General features: G+C 38.0%; 1 protein-coding gene and 1 pseudogene across 1 annotated transcript in view; both read right to left on the reverse strand.

The window, feature by feature from the left end:
- RGSL1 (regulator of G protein signaling like 1) overlaps window positions 1-21,139 on the reverse strand; it is a 92,589-nt gene that overhangs the window by 38,632 nt on the left and 32,818 nt on the right. The window contains exons 11-14 of the mRNA XM_064276482.1: window positions 9,789-9,982; window positions 5,056-5,173; window positions 4,134-4,248; window positions 508-637 (exon numbers count right to left, since the gene is read on the reverse strand). Coding sequence (XP_064132552.1) covers window positions 508-637; window positions 4,134-4,248; window positions 5,056-5,173; window positions 9,789-9,982 — 557 coding nt within the window. The remainder of the gene's footprint in view (window positions 1-507; window positions 638-4,133; window positions 4,249-5,055; window positions 5,174-9,788; window positions 9,983-21,139) is intronic.
- On the reverse strand, window positions 12,850-14,436 carry LOC100673000 (thiopurine S-methyltransferase-like; annotated as a pseudogene).

Consider the following 21,139-nt stretch of genomic DNA (forward strand, 5'->3'; position numbering starts at 1 on the left):
TGGCTACTAACCCAAAAGTTGGCAGTTCCAGTCTACCCACAAGCATCTTGGAAGAAAGACCCGGTGATATAATTCTTAAAAATCAGACATTGACGAACCTGTGGAGCATAGTTCCACTCTGACACACACGGGTTGTTATGAGTTGGAATCAACTCAACAAGTTTTTTTTTTTTTTAACTAATTTTATAAGCAGAAAAAAAAATTAAAGCATTTTTAAGGACCAAATTAAACAACATAAGGGAATAGTTTTGTAAAATGGAAGCTCTAGTACTGTTTTGGACTAAATAAGCGTTCTCCATCTTCCTGGCTCCTTGGGCAGAAGCTGTGAGCTTGCATTCTCTCTCAGCAGGCCTGTGGTTGGCTTTGCACCCAGGATCTGGGGTTCTTGCTAGACCTCAGGCTGATGCAAGCATTACACCAAGCAATAAACTCTGCAAAGTCTTATCTGGGCTAACCCTATGGATGAAATATCAACCAGCAAGGGGAGTACACAATGAAGTGACTTACTTTCCTTGTTATTGTACAGTTCCATGTGAAGATAGTCTTCAAATTCCTGGCGCTTAATGGGATCCAACATATATCTGCGGTATTTGCAAAAGCTCTTGATAAAGCTGATCATTTTCAGCCAGCCCCTCTTCTGGAGAAGGAGAGAGATGTGTGATATTCATTGGTATAGCTGCTTCCATGACAGTCTACTGTGTGCCAGAAGTTTGATGTTCATTACATGTATTCCTCACAACACCTCTATAAAGGATTAATTTATAGAGGGAACTCAGGTCAGAGAGTTTGTATAACCTGCCCCAGATTAAGCTGCTGGCAGGTGGAAGAGTCTGACTTCAGCCAGGCACGGGTGGGGCCATTACTCATGTTCCTTCAACCACAGTCTTTGAAGGTGAAGATTCGAGGTGTAATGATTGGCAGACAGAGTGTGGGAGCTACAAACAGGAAGCAAAGAGATGAACGTGACTCACAAGAAGGGAATAATGAGTCATGCAGACTTGGAAATATTGAAAAAATAAGGAAACAAGTAAAACCGTTTCTAAGTACTTAAAAGAGAAAAGTAAAATTGTATGCACGCACTCACATACTGTTAGGGGTTGAATTGTGTCCCTTAAAAACACGTGTCGTAAATCCTAACCTCTATACCTGTGATTGGAAACTCTGGTGGTGTAGTGGTTAAGTGCTACGGCTGTTAACCGAGCTGCAGTTCGAATCTGCCAGGCGCTCCTTGGAAACTCTATGGGGCAGTTCTACTCTGTCCTGTAGGGTCGCTATGAGTCGGAATTGACTCCACAGCAGTGGGTTTGGTTTGGTTTTTGGTTATGCCTGTGATTATAACCCCATTTGGGAATGGGTTGTCTTTGTTATGTTAATGAGGCAGGATTAGAGTAGGACCTGTCTTGAGTCAATCTCTTTTGAGATATAAAAGAGATTAAAAAAGCAATCCAGCAAGCAGAGTGGAAAGATGCCAAGCCACATGGAGGTCTCCAAGGAACCAGGAAATAGGAGCTGAAGAAACAAGGACTTTCCCCTGGAGCCTACAGAGAGAGAAAGCTTTCCTCTAAAGCCGACACCCTGAATTTGGACTTCTAGCCCCCTAAACTGTGAGAAAATTGTTTGTAAAAACCATCCACTTGTGGTATTTCTGTCATAGCAGTACTAGATAACTAAGACACACATACATACTTGCAGAAGCATTTTATAAGTTTCTCCAGTACATTTACCCCTCATGAAGTTGTTATTAAGAGCCAGAAAGAATCTAATGAGATCTTGAGCATCTAGTTCAGTTCTTTCACTCTGCTAAAGGAAACAGAATCTAAGCATGGCTTTAGAGAGCCAGTGGTGAAGTAGAAAAAACACTGGATTTGGAATCAGCAACTTTGAGTCTGGAGTCTAGCTTCTCTCTAATTGTGTAATTTAACCTGTGTTTCAATGTCTCCATGTGAAAATAGAAACAATAGTCTTCAGCATTGTGAGTGTCAGAGAATATATATATATATACACCCTAATGCAATGCTTGGTGAAAGGTGGGCATTTAGTACATGTTGGTTTCCTTTGATCTTTTCTTATCTAAAGTCACAAAGCAAATGGCATAGCTGAAATTAAAATGAAGTGTCCTAGTTCTAGTACAGTATTCTTTTCAATAACCTATATGATCATTCAGAGTACCTGGGTGGCACAAATATTTAAGTACTCTACTACTGGCCAAAAGGTTGGTGGTTCCAACCCATCCAGAGGTACCTCAGAAGAAAGGCCTGGTGATTGGCTTCCAAAAGTCCACAGCCTTGAAAACCCAGGGCTTCAAACTGGCTCAGAAATGTTTAGTCATGGCTGATGGAAACGAGGGCATCGTACTCCTTGCATAGAAACCAAAGCTCTTGCCCGTGGGATTTTGTCCCGAACAGGAAGCAGAGCCGCACCACTCAACAATGGTGGCTGACTGCCCCTTTTTGAATGTGTGCCACGCCATCTTTGAGTGGGCAGTGCTGTTTCCTTCTGAGTATCAAATCCCACAGGCAATAGCTCTGGTCGCTATGCAATGCATACGCTGCCCTCGTTTCTGTTGGCCATGACTGAACTGTTTCGAACCAGTTCAAAGCCCCGTGAAAACCCTATGGAGTAGCTCTGCTCTGCACACATGGGGTCACCATGACTTGGAATCAACTCGATGGCGGCTAACAACAATAACAACATTCATCGCACCTTGATGTGGAGTGGATTTATGTATGGAGGAAGTATGGTGGAGAGAGAGGGCAATAATACACGTCACATTTCTGGAGTAGTGGATCAATGGGCTTAGGCATTATTTTCAGAGATATGTTCTCATAGAGTCAGACAGAGCTGGGTTCAAATTTTTCTGATACTAACCAACTCTACAACACATTGAGCAACTGGTTATTTAAGTGGAATATGTATTTTTCTTTGCTCATACCACGGGAAGAGACTTTCCTGATTGATGTTCCTATCTCTCCTTTCTTCCCTTCTTCTCTCCCCCTGTGAAAGAAAGATTAAGCTAGATAGTTGATGAGTTTGGAAGATGAAAATGTGCATGCCCAGTTCTCACCCCTTTGCATTATCTGTCTGGATTGGCTTGTCTGCAGAGGACTTGTGTTCAGGTCTGCCCTTTGTCATACAGTAATGGGCTCACCCTGGTAAGGGGAAGCCTAAATTATTCAGTTATGCTAGTGATTGTGTGTGTAAGTAAATCTAATTTGTATGTACAGAAGGTTATCAAACCCATTTGGACAATCCATGTTCTCTAAATTAGCTTTTAGCAGTAACGAAACTGACATTTTCATCTCCATGTGCCCCACTCTTGATTCTAATTATGGATAGAAAAGACACCGACTCTCTTGAAGTTCCCAGTGTAACATTTTCTCTCAGTCTCACATTCCTCCTTTGTAAAACGGGGATTTCAAACTTATCCTAAAAGGTAATTATTTTGGTGATTAAATAGGCTAACAGTGAAAACTCTTTTGTACAATGGATAATGCACGTCGTTGTTAGTTGCCATCGAGTCCACTGCAACTCATGATCACGCCATGAACAACAGAACTAAATGTTGCTCAGTCCTGCACTATCTTCATGATCACAGGTGTACTCAAGACTATTGTTGCGACCACTGTGTATTTTGAGTGACTTCCAACCTAGGGGGCTCATCTTCCAGCACTATATCAAATAATATTCTGTTGTGATCCACAGGACTTTTATAGGCTAATTTTCAGAAGTAAACAGCCAGGCCTTTCTCCCTAATCTGTCTTATTCTGAAAGCTCCACTGAAACCTGTCCACCATGGGTAACCTAGCTGGTATTTGAAATACTGGTGTCATAGTTTCTGGCATCATAAACTAATTAACTCATTGCTGTTGAGTTGATTCCAACTCATAGTGACCCTATAGGACAGAGCAGAACTGCCCCACAGGGTTTCCAAGGAGCACCTGGTGGATTCAAACTGTCGACACCTTGGTTAGCAGCCGAACTCTTAACCACTATGCCACCAGGTTTTCCTCCAGCATCATAGCAACATGCAAGCCATCACAGGGCGACAAACTGACAGACGGGTGGTAGGGATAACACACAGGCAGTGGTTTTCTTGTTCCCAATGTCTTGTTTTCCCTTTCTTCTTCACTGACCTGTGATTCTTGTAGGTAAGTTGTTGCCGTCTTTGAGGGCTTCCTAGGGGAAACTTGTTCTTCAACTTCGACCTCCAGAGGACGCAATGGGAACAGATCTTGGTAATCTTTAAACCTGCCAACAGGAGACCAAGAATATCAAAGACGGTAAAGTCTGGCATTTGAAGGATACCAGTCAAAGCAAACTATGTCAGCTCTTGGAGGAAGCAGAAATGTGAAAAAGGAGCCCTGGTGGCACAGTGATTAAGTGCTTGGCTGCTAACCTTAAGGTCAGCAGTTTAAACCCACCAGCTGCTCAGGGAGAGAAAGATGTGGCAGTCTGCTTCCCTAAAGACTAAAAAACCAAAAACCGAACTCGGTGTTGTTGAGTTGATTTCAACTCATAGTGATCCTATGAGACTGACTAAAACTGCCCCCAAAGGGTTTCCAAGGCTGTAATCTTTATGGAAGCAGACTGCCACATCTTTCTCCCGTGGAGCAGCTGGTGGGTTTGAACTGCTGACCTTTCAGTTAGCTGAGGGCTTAGCCACTGCACCACTAGGGCTCCCTGTAAAGATTACAGCCTTGGAAACCCAACGGGGCGGTTCTAGTCTGTCGTATAGAGCTGGAACAACTTGACGGTGATGGGTTAGAAATGTGAAGAGGGGAATGGTGAGATACTCAAAAATACTCTTCTTACCCTTTAAATCCTTTGCTGATGTCAGCCTATCCTTCCTGACCAATACTGTGTTGTTCCTTGTTAAGGCAAATAAACAGAAATATGTGTGTGTGTATAGGTAGGTAGGAGGTTTCAAGGTAAGTCTGGCTTTTTCTTTTGTTGGGTGGCTGTGATAATGGACTCTGATACTCTTTGATCAGTGTGGTCTTCAGAAGCCAAAGAGCACCTCCAGAAAGAGTCCTGGCCATCACTGAGTATACTCACCACTTCTCTTCCAGAGATTTCATGACATAGCCCTGGATCGTTAACAATGTGGTTGCGCTGACCTGACGCACGTGAGTGATTTCTTTGATAATAGGGGCATTGCACTGCAGCATTTCTTCTAAAAAAAAAATTGCAAGAGAGAGAGAAAAAATCATTCTTTGTCTACCATTTCTGAGGTAGCTACTGTTTTTGTTGGTTTGTTTGTTTTCATCTTAGAATCTCACTGTTTCAGAATCTGACCAGGCTCTGAACAACCCCTACCCCACGCTGTCGACAGTTTGACTGAAAATCTCAAGAGCATATTTGAAAAGTTATGTGCAAGTATATTGGTAAAGCAAATACTTACACGGTTTAGATTCATGTGTCCCCTTAAGCACATCCATTGAGGGCTTAAATGGAAAGGCATTTTGAAAGGATCGATTTCTGCAACTGGTTTGAGATTTTCTTTTTAGAGAGTGGTAGGAAATAGGGAACGAGCAGAAGAGTAGGGATTAAAGTTACATTCTTGGGGGCAGATGGTGAATCCAAGAATACAGATCAGTATTGTAAGAACAATATGATTCTCCAAGTGTTCAGAGGTGGCTGTGTGAAATAATAAGACTTAGAAACTTAGCAAGTTCAGGATCTCGTGCTTGTCTTTCTCTTCTATCCCATTCAACATGGTGTACAGGACTCAACATCCAGGGACTCAACGAAGAAATATTTTTTACAAATAAAGATTTGCCAATTTTACCTCTTCTTTCTACTTTCGTAAAATGTATAACCTTATATTGGTTTACCACAGCAAAAAAAAAAAAAAGAAAAAATAAATAAATACACAAAAACCTATTCTTCCTTCCCATCTATTCGTTTGTGCCTAAACAGGAGGCTCTATTCTCATTGCTGTTGTAGGTTTATTTACTTCAAGGGTGGAATCATGCTCACCCCCTTTTTTCCTCTAGAATTACTTGCAAGATAAATTTAAATGAGCCAAATTTACCATCCCACCCTGTTGTTGTTGTGTTGTTAGGTGTCGTCGAGTTGGTCCTGACTCATAGTGACCCTATGTACAACAGAACGAATCACTGCCTGGTCCTGCGCCATCCTCAAAATCATCGTTATGCTTGGGCCCATCGTTGCAGCCACTGGGCTAATCCATCTCAGTGAGGGTCGTCCTCTTTTTTGCTGACCCTCTGTCTTACCAAGCATGATGTCCTTCTTCAGGGGCTGGTCCCTCTTGATAACATGTCCAAAGTATGTGAGATGCAGTCTCACCATCCTCGCTTCTAAGGAGCATTCTGGTTGTACTTCCAAGACACATTTGTTCATTCTTCTGGAAGCCTATGTTATATTTAATATTCTTCGCCAACACCATAATGCAAAGACATTGATTCTTATTCAGTCTTCTTTATTAATTGTCCAGTTTCCCATGCATATAAGGTGATTGGAAATACCACGGTTTGGGTCAGGTGGACCTTAGTATTCAAAGTGGCATTTTTGCATTTTTAACACTTTAAAGAGGTCTGTTGCAGAAAATTTAGCCAACGCAATATGTTGTTTGATTCCTTGACTGCTGCTTCTATGGGCATTGATTGTGGATCCAAGTAAAATGAAATCCTTGACAGCTTCAGTCTTTTTCCCATTTATCATGATGTTGCTTATTGGTCCAGTTGTGAGGATTTTTGTTTTCTTTATGTTGAAGTGCAATCCATACTGAAGGCTATAGTCTTTTATTTTCATTAGTAAGTGCTTTAAGTCCTCTTCACTTTCAGCAAGCAAGGGTGTGTTATCTGCATATCAAAGGTTGTTAATGAGTCTTCCTCCAATCTTGATGCCTGGTTCTTCTTCATATAGTCCAGCTTCTTGGATTATTTCCTCAGCATGCAGATTAAGTATGGTGAAAGGATACAACCCTGACACATACCTGTCCTGACTTCAAACCACGCAGTATACCCTTGTTCTGTTTGAATGACTGCCTCTTGATCTATGTACTGTTCCTCATGAGCACAATTAAGTGTTTTGGAATTCCCAATCTTCGCAATGTTATCCATGATTTGTTATGATCTATACAGTTGAAAGCCTTTCGATAATCAATAAAACACAGGTAAACATCTTTCTGGTATTCTCTGCCCTCAGCCAAGATCCATCTGACATCAGCAATGATATTCCTTGTTCAACTTCCTCTTCTGAATCTGGCCTGAACTTCTGGCAATTCAAGTAACCGCTTTTGGATGATCTTCAGCAAAATTTTACTCGTGTGTGATATTAATGATTTTGTTCGATAATTTCCACATTCTGTTGAATCACCTTTCTTAGGAAAGGGCACAAATATGGATCTCTTCCAGTTGACTGGCCAAGTAGCTGTCTTCCAAATTTCTTGGCATAGATGAGTGAGCACCTCCAGAGCTGCGTTCCTTTGGTGAAATATTTCAACTGATATACCGTCAGTTCCTGGGGCCTTGTTTTTCATCAATGCTTTGGTGCACCTTGGGCTTCTTTCCTCACTACCATCGATTCTTGATTATATGCTGCCTCCTAAAAAGGTAGGTTGAACATCGACCAATTCTTTTGGGTACAGTGACTCTGTATATTCCTTCCAATTTTTTTTTGATACTTCCTGCGTCGTTCAATATTTTGCCCATAGACTCTTTCTATATTCCAACTATAGGCTTGAATTTTTTTCTTCAGTTCTCTCAGCTTGAAAAACGCTGAGTGTGTTTTTCCCTGGAGTTCTCTAACTCCAGGTCTTTGTGCATTTCTTTATAATACTTTGTCTTCTCAAGCTGCCCTTTGAAATCTTCTGTTCAGCTCTTTTACTTCATTATTTCTTCCATTCACTTCAGCTGCTTTATGTTTAAGAGCAAGTTTCAGAGTCTCTTCTGACATCCAACTTAGTCTTTTCATTCTTTCCCGTCTTTTTAATGACTTTTTGCTTTCTTCATGTACGATGCCCTTGATGTCATCCCACAATTTATCTGGTCTTCCTTTATTAGTGTTCTACGTGTCAAATCTATTCTTGAGATGGCCTCTAAATTCAGGTGGGATATACTCAAGGTCATACTTTGGCTCTTATGGACTTGTTTTAACTTTCTTCAGCTTCACTTGAACTTGCATATGAGCAATAGATGGTCTGTTCTGAATCGGCCACTAGCCTTGTTCTGGTTGATGATAGTGAGCTTCTCCATTGTCTCTTTCCACTGATGTAGTCAATTTAATTCCTGTGTATCCCATCTGATGAGGTCCATGTGTATAGCCACTGTTTATGTTGTTGAAAAAAGGTAATTGCAATGAATAAGTCATTGGTCTTGCAAAATTCTGTCATGTGATCCCTGGTGTCATTTCTATCACCAAGGCCATATTTTCCAACTACTGAGCCTACTTTGTTTCCAACTTTCCCATTCCAATCACCAATTATTATCAGTGCATCTTGATTCCATGTTCGATCAATTTCAGACTGCAGAAGTTGGTAAAAATGTTCAATTTCTTCAACTTTGGCATTAGTGGTTGGTGCATAAATTTGAATAATAGTTGTATTAATTGGTCTTCCTTGTATGGATATTATCCTATCACTGACAGCATTGTATTTCAGGATAGATCTTGAAATATTCTTTTGGATGATGAATTTGATGCCATTCCTCTTCAATTTTTCATTCCTGGCATAGTAGATCATGTGATTGTCTGATTCAAAATGGCCAATACCTGTACATTTCAGCTCACTAATACCTAGGATATCAATCGTTATGTGTTCCATTTCATTTTTGACAACTTCTAGTTTTTCTAGATTTATTCTTTGTACATTCCATGTTCCGATTATTAATAGATATTTGCAGCTGTTTCTTCTCATTTTAAGTCATGCCACCTCAGCAAATGAAGGTCCTAATAGCTTGATTCCATCCACGTCACTATATCTGACAATGTTCTGCTGCTATTCATGAGGTTTTCACTGGCCAATTTTTTCAGGAGAAGACTGCCATGTCTTTCTTCCTAGTCTGTTTTAGACTGGAAGCTCCACTGAAATCTGTCCACCACAGGTGATCCTGCTGGTATTTGAAATACCAGTGGCATAGCTTCAGTATCACAGCAACATGCAAGGCACCACAGTATAACAAACAGACCAGTGGTAGCCTCCCGCCCTAGACAACTAGAAAACAAGACAAAATTTATGAAATAAAGATTTTCAAGCAGAAAGTTCTCCTTCCCAGTACAACTCTGTTCATAACCCACGTGTAGTGGACACTCCAATTTTGCTTTTTGTATCTAGCTCCAGCCTAGATGATTTGAGGGTCAAAAGACTTGAGTTTGAATTCAGACCCCACCAACTGCACAAGTTATTTCACTTCTCTGTGTTTTGCCTTCCTCTTTGGTAAAAATGAAGCTATCTATCCCTGCCTTAAATGGTTATTTTCAGGATTAAATAAAATTTAATGAGACTAATTAATTATACACATAAAAATCATTGAAATGTTTTGTTATATATATTTCACCACAATAAAAAGTTTTTTAAAAAATAAATGATAACACCTATGTGTAGGCGTCTTGTCCTTGGCTCCTTTTACTGGTGTTATTACTACTTTGGATTTATTATCGTTGTTGCTGCCCGCTTGCACTGTTCCTTTTAAATTGTTTCTCAGCTCTGCCCCACATGGCCTCTGCACTGTTCTGCACGCTTACGATGCTCACATAAGATAGGCTCTTTCTCAAATTACTCTCCTAGGGCACTAAAGGAAGGAGGGAACGGCAAAGGGGAGGCATACCAGCAGAGACTTTGCCATGGAAGAAAGTCTTCATTACATTGTCAAGGAGAGACTTGTAAAGCTTTTCATTGGTCTCAACACTGATCTTCTGTATGGCTACCAGGAATTGCAATGGGGCCTCAGCCTTCCGTTCTCTGAGGAACTCCTTGAAGTAGTCCAAGTGCTGTGTATTTAGGAGGACTTCAGTCAAGTTTCTGGCAAACAAAAAAGCATCATTTTGGTGGAGAGAAAGGGATGGTGACCCTGGATTCTGTTCTGATGTGGAAATGGGAAAGGGCATCTCCCAGGCCACAGGGCCAATAGCCATGGGTGAAGGGCGTAGTGGATGAGTAGGTTATTTTGTGGGTTTCCTTAGAGGTAAGCTTGGTCTAGTTATTTGACAACAACAGCGGACGGGCAGAGAAAGGATATGTTTTTAAGGGGATAATTTTTTTTCAAGGAACTGTCTTTTTTACATTATGCATATAAAACAACCCCTTATTGGTAGCCATTTCTCTGAGGCAAAGCATGGCTGATTTGACAGTTATTGATCAATATTTCTAAATTTCTGCTGCTAATTTCTTCTTCCACTGTTCCTTAAATATGTTGTTGTTGTTAGGTGCCATAGAGTCAATTTTCGACTCATAGTGACCGTATGTGACAAAGCAGAACTGCACCATAGTGTTTTCTAGGCTGTATTCTTTATGGGAACAGATCGCCAGGTCTTTACTCCTGTGAAATCGCCAAGATTTCATTTAGCAGCTGAGCTTAACCATTGTGCCACAAGGGCTCCTTTCCTTAAATATAGGTGCTCCTAATATTTTTTTTTAATATTACACCCTCAATTCTCTCTCTTTTTTTTGCCTTATGGCTTTTCCTTGGGTAATCGCTGCCTCCTCTGTGGTTCCAATTTTCATTGATAACCTTCATTGAAGGCTGGTGAAACTCTTCCCTGAGGTCTTTTTCCAAATTTCAACTGCCTATTAAACCTCATCTTTAGGTCATAGTTGTTATTTATACTTCTTCACACACATTTGCAATTGACAACTTGTTCTTCTGCAGTTATTTACATATTTCAGAGAGTAATACTACTGTAAACATTTGCATGCAAGTCTTTTTGTGGACATATGCTTTAATTTCTCTTGGGTAGATACTTAGGAGTGGAATTGGGGTGTTCTATGGTAAATTTATATTCAACTTTTTAAGAAGCTTCCAAAGTGGCTGCACTGTTTTACATTCCTGCCATCAATGTATGACTTTTCTCTACATCCTCACTCACATTTGTTGTTTATATATTTATTTATATTGTAAACATCCAGTAGATGTGAAGAGGTATCTCATTTTGGTTTTAGTTTATATTTCCCTAATGACTAGTGATGTTAAGCATCTTTTCATGTGAGTAATAACAATGTGTATATCTTCTTTGGTAAAATTTCTATTCAAATCATTTGCCCATTTTTAAATTAGGCTGTTGACTTTTATTATTGAGTTTTAGGAGTTCTCTATATATATTCTGGACACAAATACTTTAACAAGTATTTTAAAGTATTTTCTCGCAGCCTATATTAATTAAGAAATCCTTGCCTAATCTAAGACGATGAAGATTTTTTTCTATGTTTTTATCTAAAACTTTTATAGCTTTAGCTATTACATTCAGGTTTTTAACCCATTTTGAGTTAATTTTTGTGTTTGGTGTGAAGTTCATGTTTTTATATGTGGATATCCAATTGTCCCAGCACCCTTTGCTGAAAAACTATCCTTTCCCCCATCGAATTGCTTGATACCTCTAAAGAAAATCAATCGACAATAAATATAAGAATTAATTTCTGGACATTTCATTCTGCTGCATCGATCTATATGTCTATGCTTATCCCAGTACCACACTGTCTTAATTACTGTATTTTTAAATAAGTTTTGACGTAAGAAAGTGAAAGTCTTCCCACTTTGTACTATCAAAACTGTTTGGCTCTTCTGAGTCCTTTGCATTTCCATATAAATTTTAGGGTCAACTTGTCAATTTCTGAAAAAAAATCTTGCTGGAATTTTGATATTGTGTTGAATCTACTGATCAATTTCAGGAGAAATGCCACTTTAACATTATTGAGCCTTCTAATCCATGGACATGGAATGCCTCTCAATCTCTTTAGATGTTCTTTAATTTTCCTCAGCAACGTTTTGTAGTTTTTAGTGTAGAAAGCTTGCACTTGTTAAATTTCTTCTAAGTATTTTATTCTCTCTGATGCTATCGTGAATGTAATTATTTTCTTAATTTTAGTTTTGGATTGATAATTCCTAGTATTGGAGCCCTGGTTGTGCAGTGGTTAAGAGCTCGACTGCTAAGCAAAAGGTCGGCAGTTTGAATTCACCACCTGCTCCTCGGAAACCCTATACAGCAGTTCTACTCTTTCCTGTAGGGTTGGTCTGAGTCAGGATGGACTCAATGGCAATGACTTTGATTGGTTTGGTTAATTCCTAGTACATAGAAATACAATTGAGTTTTGTTTTGTATATTTATCTTATATCCTGTGACCTTGCTGAGCTTTTTTTTTTTTTTAGATCGAATAGATTTTTTTGTGGGTTCCTTAAGATTTGCTACATACAGGATCATTTCTCTGTGAATAAAGACAATTTTACTTCTGCCTTTCCAATCTGAATTTTCTTTTTCTCCTAAGTAACAAGACCAAACATTCCCGCCTTTTTGTTTATCTTAGCGAAAAATAATTTAGTATGATGTTAGCTACAGATTTTTCATAGGTATCCTTTATTAGTATGAGATGCTTCCTTTTTATTCCAAGTTATTGAGAGCTATTATCTTGAATGGGTCTTAGATTTTGTTAAATACTTTTTCTACACCACTGGAGACTATCATATGACTTTCCCCTACTTAATATGATATATGACATTAATTGATTTTTTTTTTTTACTTTAAAAAATTTTTACATTTGGGGAAAAATATGTTGTTCTATGTAGGTTGGTTCATTTAATTAAAATGTCTTGTTTCTTGATTGTGCTATGTACAAAATCATTATATAAGGAGACAGAATGTGAAAAGGGTGCTAAGATTTAACTATAAGTCTTTACAGTAAAAGCTAATATTTTATATAATTTATTAGGCCATTTTACCTTGTACCTTACTAAAGCGTTACATTTATTCAATAGTTCTAAATTTTATAAAGAATCTCAGGTTTTTATTTCTCTTTTATTTTTTAATTATACAAGAAATACATACTGACTGTAAAGATTTCTTAGAATCTGTAAGTCCACTTCCACATTCAATCACACTCTTATCTCAAAAGGTAGCCACTTTAACATTCTAGTATATTTTTTTCCAAAAAAGTTATATACGCTTCTGTGATATGGTTTGTAAACATTTTTAAAAAGAGTCTTTAATTATATTTTAATGGCTTAGCAGAATTTTCAATTCTTAAAAACTCAAAAGCATATTGAGGTTACTGGATTTTATTTATGTCCCATTTACTTTTCTGTAAATAGATACAACTCTTTAAAAATGTAGTCAGTTCCCCAAATTTTATGTCATTCTTCAAAAACATGAACCTTCTCAAGACAATAAACATTGCATTTTGTACCACAATCTTTTAATTTCAGCATCTGGAACATAAAATGATGGGCCTGCATGTTTAGTGGATCATAAGAAAGAACAGGCATGAGGTAGTGAAATCTTTCTCTAATTAGGGACAGCATTATATCAGCATAGCATCTTGATCATCTAGATTAATAGCAACTAATACTCTTCTTTCTACTGTGTCCTAAAGGGTCTCTATGAGTTGGAATCGATTCAAAGGCAATGGGTTTGGTGTTTGGTTTTAATGTCCCCCTATCCCTGGTAGCATAGTGGTTAAGAGCTACAGCTGCTAACCAAAAGGTCGGCGGTTCGAATCTACCAGGCACTCCTTGGAAACCATATGGGGCAGTTCTACTCTGTCCTATAGGGTCGCTATGAGTCGGAATTGACTCTATGGCAGCGGGTTTGGTTTTTTTTTTTATCCCAAATCTGGTTCAATTGGCCAATATTTGCTCTGAGAAGATCAAACATGCTGCAACGGTATAATGAAATGTTTCCTGAAGAACTCAAATATTTTGGCTCCAGAAATGTTGGTGATTGATTCTTCTGAGTAAGAGAGATTCTGCTCTGTAAAAATTCCTGTATCCCAAGTTGACTTATTTCCATACCAACTACACTGCATCCCCAGTCTGCCTACCATCTCATTTCAACTGCTTTTGCACAAAGAGGAATAAATACCCCGAGTCCACTCTTATAGTTAGGAAAAGTATCTAATGTTTCTTTAATAGTTGATATCCTTGTTGTTGATGAAATACAATTTTGTGGTTCATCTACTTTTCTTGTCATTCTTCCAGAGTTGATGTTCAATTTGTCTGTATCTCAGTATCAGAATGCTCTTTAATTTCAAGTGAAGTTGTTGTATCATCCATAGTTTTGTAGGTAGACACCTTTGCCTCACAAGGAGATATATTCAATATGATTACAGTTTTATTACAGCAAAAATGATGCAAATGAAGAGACATATAAGGCAAGGTCTGGAAGGGTTCCAACACAAAACTTCTAAATCTTAAAAAGGGACGTGCTACCCTCGCACACACATTGATATCTTTCGCCAACCAGGAAGTTCCCATTAATTGATTACTGGGTATGAAATCAACCTTGCATTCTAGGAATAAATCCCCCTTGGTCATTTTTTTTTTCACTGGTCATGGTATATAATCCTTTCGTATGTGTAGGGTAATGCTATTCAGCTATATGCATCCCCTCTCTACTGGAATCAGGTTTGATCTTCTCTGAAGCGTGCTAAGGTACAAGGCTGGGAGTGGCATGACTGGGCCAGCGCCAAGGCCGAGGAATTCTTTAGCGACAAGAAGGAAAACATCTGGGCCTGGACGTGAAGTCCCTGGGAACACTGACTACCCAAGGCCATGGGAGAAAATGATGAGCCTTGGTCCCAGCTGGAATGGTATATAAGCTTGGGTCCCTTGCTAGTTGATTGTGGAAAATAGTCTAGCTGGCCGCCACTGGAGAGCAGCTGCTTTCCTGTGTCAGTAATTTCCCTGAACGGATGAATCTGGAAAGGACTACGTGTCCGTTCTTCAGATTATCTGCCAGGACACACAGTGAGGGTCTTTCCTTGCTGGGGCTGTCCCCCAACAATATGTTTCTGGATTTGGTCTACTAACATTTTATTGAGGATTTTTGCATCTATATTTCTGAAGAATATCGAATATCTTTGGCTGTGGTATCAGAATGATACTAGACTCAGAATAATTTGAGAAGTGTTCCTTCTTTCTCTATTTCCTTGAAGAATTCATGGACTATTGGTATTATTTCTTTTTAACTATTTGATAGGATTCTCCACCAGAGTCACCTGGATCTGGGCTTTTCTTTGTGGGAATATTTTTAATTACTAATTCAATTTCTTTTCTTGTTACAGGTTTATTCAGATTTTCTATTTCTTTTTGAGCTGGTTTCAGTAATTTGGGTATTTCTGTATTTGGGTATTTCTAGAAATTTGTCCATTTCATCTAAGTTGTCTAATTTGCAGGCATAAAATTGTTCCTCACATTTCCTTACAATCTTTATAATTTTCAATATTGAGTTTGGTGGTCAGTGTCTTCTCACTTATTTTTCATAATATATATAATGGTTTATCAATTTTATTGATCTTTATAAAAAACCAACGTGCTTGCCTTGATTTTGTCTGTTGTTTTTCTCTTTATTTTATTGATTTCTACTCTAATCTTTATTATTTACTTCCTTCTGCTTCCTTTGGGTTTAATTTGAATGTCATCCCACTGCTTTTGGTCTTTACTTCTGATGTGAAGTAAGCTGTCTTGTTACAGCTCTCTCGTATATGATGAGTCATTTTTCTCTTGCAGTATTTGAAATTTTCTCTTCGTCTTTGTCTTTCAACAGCTTAACTATGATAACTATGATGTGGCTAGGTGTGGATCTCTTTGAATTTATCTTTTTTTTTTTTTTTTTAGAGTTCATTAAGCTTCTTGTATGTCTAGATTAGTGTTTTTCAACAAATTTGGAACACATTCAATCGTTATATATTAAATAATTTTGCCTCTTTATTTCTTTCTTCTCTGCTTCTGGGACTCTATTACTTGTATGTTGGTAGGCTTGATGTCCTCAGGTCTCTGATGTTCTGTTTCATTTTCTTTTTTTCCTTTTGTTCTTCAAACTGAATAGCCTATTGAGCTAACCTCAGGTTCTCTGATTCTCTCTTATGCCAACTCAAATCTGCTGTTGAGCCTCTCTCGTGAATTTTAATTTCAGTTAGTATACTTCTCAACATCAGAATTTTTACTTGGTTCTATTATGCAACTTCTGCCTCAATATTGATATTGTCTGTTAGTCATCCTACTTTCCTATAATTCTTTAAAGATGATTTTCTTTAGTTCTTTGAACACATTCTTTTGAATTTTGGGTCTGGTAAATCCTACATTCTTTTGAATTTTGGGTCTGGTAAATCCTACATCTGGAGCACCTCAGAGACAGTATTCATTGACTGCTTTTTTCCCCTGTGTAGGTCATACTTACTGCTTTTTTTGCATGTCTCATGGTTTTTTTGTTTGTTTGTTTAAAACTGGACATTTTGGATAATACATTGAAGCAATTCTAAAGCTGAATCCCATGCCCCACCTCCTGACCATCAAAGGTTATTGCTGTTGATTTGTTTGTTTGTTTTGCTTTTTGTTAAGTGAATTGCTCTGTACAGCATGTCTCTCCTGCAGTGTATGGCCACTGAAGTAACTGCTCACTTTTGTTTTTAATTCTTTAATTTAATTAAATTCTAGTTCCTAGATGTCAGTGCAGGTCATTATATCTTGATAGTCAGTCAATGATTAGTCAGAGATTTTTTTTAAAGATCTTGAACTGATGAGCCCTCCATCCTTTGTCAAGGGAATCTGTGTTTGGATTGGGGCATGCACGCAAAGTTACTTCAGTTTACAAGTCTGTCTTATCTCTCATTTCTTTTTGCACAGTGTTTCCTGATTAGTCAGGGATGAGTAGACAACTGAGTCCTTCTTCAATCTCTCTTGAACATGTGTACAGCCTTGTCAAAACTCCCTGTGACTGCCTTGTTCTCCAGATCTTCGTTTTACATTTTTGTCTGTTTTATTGATTGCTGCAAGTAGTATCATTACCTTCCCTGATTATTTGCCACCAAGACTGCTATTGTTTTCAACAATATTCCTGGTCACAACTTTTTTGTGAAGCTCCAAATCAAACCATCCCCTTGTGGTCCTCATGGCTATCATGCTTATGTGGTGATGGGAGCAGCTCCAAGTTAAAATGCCACAAACACATGTTTTCTTAAACACATGCTTTCAAAGTTTTTTTTTTAATATATAACATTTAATTTCCAGAATTCTGAAATTGTTTTTGCCAGTTTTGGTGAGAAGATTTGCAAGACTCTCATGGCGCCACTCCAGAAGTCTGATTCTTTAGTGTTTTTAAAGTTGTATTCTCCATTTCCACTTCCACTATTTACTTCAGGCCTTTAAAATTACTTTCCCGAATAACTTTAACAACCTTATTTTTTCTGCCTTCAGTCTCTGGATCTCCGATTTCCTGTAATGTCATCTCTATGAGTCTGAGTTGACTCAACAGCAACAAGTTTGATTTTGTTTTGGATTGCTACCAGCGTAATATCCTTTTTAATCCAAATAATTTAATCCTGCCGCCCTGTGTTCTAATAAATCCCAATGTATCCCCACTGCCACTGAATCAATACAAATTCCCTAATAATTTACTCAAGGACTTATTTCAGTTATTTGGTCTCAATCTAACTTTTTAGCCTTATGTCTTATCTCCCTTCACCCCCATGCATTCTATACTTAACACCATTGAACTATTTTCAAATATTTAAATACTACTTTCACCCATGTAATTTTATGTATGTGAAATTTTTATCTTTTATATCTTTGTGTGATTCCTTCAGCTTGGAAAACATACCTACCCACAAAATGCTCCAATTTCTTTGCAATTGAATTGCTACATGCAGTTCAGGGTCTTTTCTGATATTTGAAGCTTTCTTAATCTTCATTCAAAATTTCTTTTTCCTTCTACCATACTCCCATAACAATTAGTTAATATTTTATCAGAAAATTTTAAGATCTGCCTTGTATCGTATTTAGTCATGTATTAGATTAAGGACAGGGATTATTATTTTTGTACATTAACAAACACAGAGTGTCTGGGACACAGGGTATGATCAATTACTGTTTATCACATTGAATGATGGCTAGAGACAGGATTTAAGAGAATTGCAACAGTAGTATTTCTGGACCAGTCCATCGTGGTCTTAACTGAAGACATGAAACTGGACTATATGATCCTACATATTCCCTATATAACTTAAAAATCTTGTGAATATATGATCTGAAAAGACTTTGATGATGCCCACACTCAACTAAATAGAAAAAAATAAGTATTTTTGTAGATATAGTGGAGAGGAATGAGTAGTACAAACTGAAAAAGCAAAGAAAGACATGATTGAACCTCAGGGAATAATTTCAATTGCATAAAGTGGAGGAAGATCTACCTAGAGTTTCAAAAATAGACAGAGGGCTTATCACCCCCCAATGAATATTATCAGTAACTGAGAACATTCTTTTAGGGATGATTTCTATGCAAAATATTCTATCAGTGACTGGGACAATCAGATTTACTTGTGCTTGTCTCCATCATCTAGATTAGGACCTTTTGAAGAGCCAGTAATTAATAGGTAATGATTGATTTAAAAAAAAAAATGAAGGTAAGGAAGAAGGGAAACTAGATTACTGGAAAGCAAACAACCAAAAAAGGAAGAATGACAATGCAGATACATTGTAAAAACTGTAACCAATGCCACTGGACAATTTGTGTAGAAATTGTTAAATGGGAACTCAATTTGCTGTGTAAATTTTCACCAAAAACACAATAAAATATTATTTAAAAAAAAAAATGAAGGACTGAATGAATGGGATGGTCTTCAAGAAAATCATAGTCCAGTTAGGCAGATGAAAAACATACTTAGAAAAATAGACAGCAGTAAAAAGTAGTACACTGTAAATACATGGCATCTTCAGGAATTCAGACTTTCACAGGTGGGGGAAGTCATAGCCAGCATAAAATTTGGAGAACTTTTATGTAGAGATGGTACTTGAGCTAAGGTAAGTGGAAAGAAACACCACTCATCTGTCAGTTTATTGTACCTTGTGGTGGCCTGTGTATTACTGTGATGTTGGAACTGTGTCACTGGTATTTCAAATACCATCAGGGTCACCCATGCTACACAGGTATCAGTGGAACAGTTTACTTCTGAAAAAATTGGCCAGTGAAAACCTTATGAATAGCAACTTCTGCAGTCTGAAATTAATCAAACATGCAATCAAGGTGCATTGATAATTACTGGTGGTTGAAATGTAAAAGTTGGGTACAAAGAAGGAGGATCCATAGTTGGAAAATATGATCTTGATGATAGAAATGACTCTGGAGATCTCATGATAGAATTTTGCAAGACCAACAACCTACTCATTGGAAATACCATTTTTCAACAATATAAATAGTGACAATACATGTGGATCTTGCCAGATGGAATACACAGGAATCAAATGAACTAAATCTGAGGAAAAAGACAATAGAGAAGCTCAGTATCATCAGCCAAAGTAAGGCCATAGGTCAACTGTGGAAAAGATCCTCAATTGCTCATCCTTAATTTCAAGTTGAAACTGAAGAAATTTAAAACAAGTTCCTGAGAGCCAAAGTACAACCTTGAGTATATTCCACCTAAATTTAGAGACCATCTCAAGTATAGATTTGATGCACTGAACACTAAGGACCAAAGACCAGACAAGCTGTGGAATGACGTCAAGGTCATCATACTGGAAGAAATCAAGAGGTCATTAAAAAGACAGGAAAGAAAGAAAAAAAACAAAATGGATGTCAGGAGAGACTCTTAAACTTACTCTTGAATGCAGAATAGCTAAAGTGAATGGAAGAAAAATGAAGTAAAAGAGCTGAACAGAAGATTTCAAAGGGTGGCTCGAGAAGACAAAGAAAGAATGACAATGAAATGTGCAAAGACCTGGAGTTAGAAAACTCTGGGGAAGAGCACACTCAGCATTTTTCAGGCTGAAAGAACTGAAGAAAAAATTCATGCCTCTAGTTGCAATACTGAAGGATTCTATGGACAAAATATTTAATAATGCAGGAATGATCAAAAGAAGGTGGAAGGAATACAGAGAATCACTGTACCAAAAAGAGTTGGGCTATGTTCAACCATTTCAGGAGGCAGCATATGATCAAGAACCAATGGTAGTGAAGGAAGAAGTCCAAGAGGCACTGAAGGCACTGGAGAAAAACATGGCTCCAGGAATTGACAGAATACCAGTAGAGATGTTTTGGGAAAGGGAAGCAGCACCAGAGGTGCTCACTAGTCTATGCCAAGAAACTTGCAAGGCAGGTACCCGGCCAACTGACTGGAAGGGATTCATATTTGTGCCCTTTCCAAATAAACGTGTTCCTACGGAATGTGGAAATTATGGAACAATATCATTAATATCACACACAAGTAATAAAGCAGTTGTAGCAGTACATCAGCTGGGATGTGCCAGAAATTCAAGCTGGATTCAGAAGAGGATGTGGAACGAAGGATATCATCGCCAATGTCAGATAGCTCTTGGCTGAAAGCAGAGAATACCAGAAAGATGTTTATTTGTGTTTTTTTTTTTTTTTTTTGACTATGGAAAGGCATTTGACTGTGTGGATCATAACAAACTATGGATAACGTTGTGAAGAACAGTAATTCCAGAACCCTTAATTGTGCTTATGAGGAACCTGTGCATAAACAAGGAGGCAGTTTTTCGAATAGAATAAGGGGATATTGTGTGGTTTAAAATCAAGAAAGGTGTGTGTCAGGGTTGTATCCTTTCACCATATTTATTCAATCTGCATGCTGAGGAAATATTCAAGAAGCTGGACTTTATGAAGGACGGAGCATCAAAATTGGAGGAACATTCATTAACAACCTGCGATATGCAGATGACACAACCCTGTTTGCTGAAACTGAAGATGACTTGAAGCTCTCACTGATGAAAATCAAAGACTATATAGCCTTCAATACAGGTTACGCCTTAACTTAAAGAAAACAAAAATCCTGATAACTAGACTAATAAGCAATATCACGATAAACAGAGAAATGATTGAAGTTGTACAGGATATCATTTTACTTGGATCCACAATCAACATCCATGGAAGCAGCAGTCAAGAAATCAAATGATGAATTGGCATTGGGCAAATTTGCTACAAAAGACCTCTTTAAAGTGTTGAAAAGCAAAGGTGTCACCTT

Source organism: Loxodonta africana, chromosome 25 (assembly GCF_030014295.1).
Source record: "Loxodonta africana isolate mLoxAfr1 chromosome 25, mLoxAfr1.hap2, whole genome shotgun sequence".
Lineage (NCBI taxonomy): Eukaryota > Metazoa > Chordata > Mammalia > Proboscidea > Elephantidae > Loxodonta > Loxodonta africana.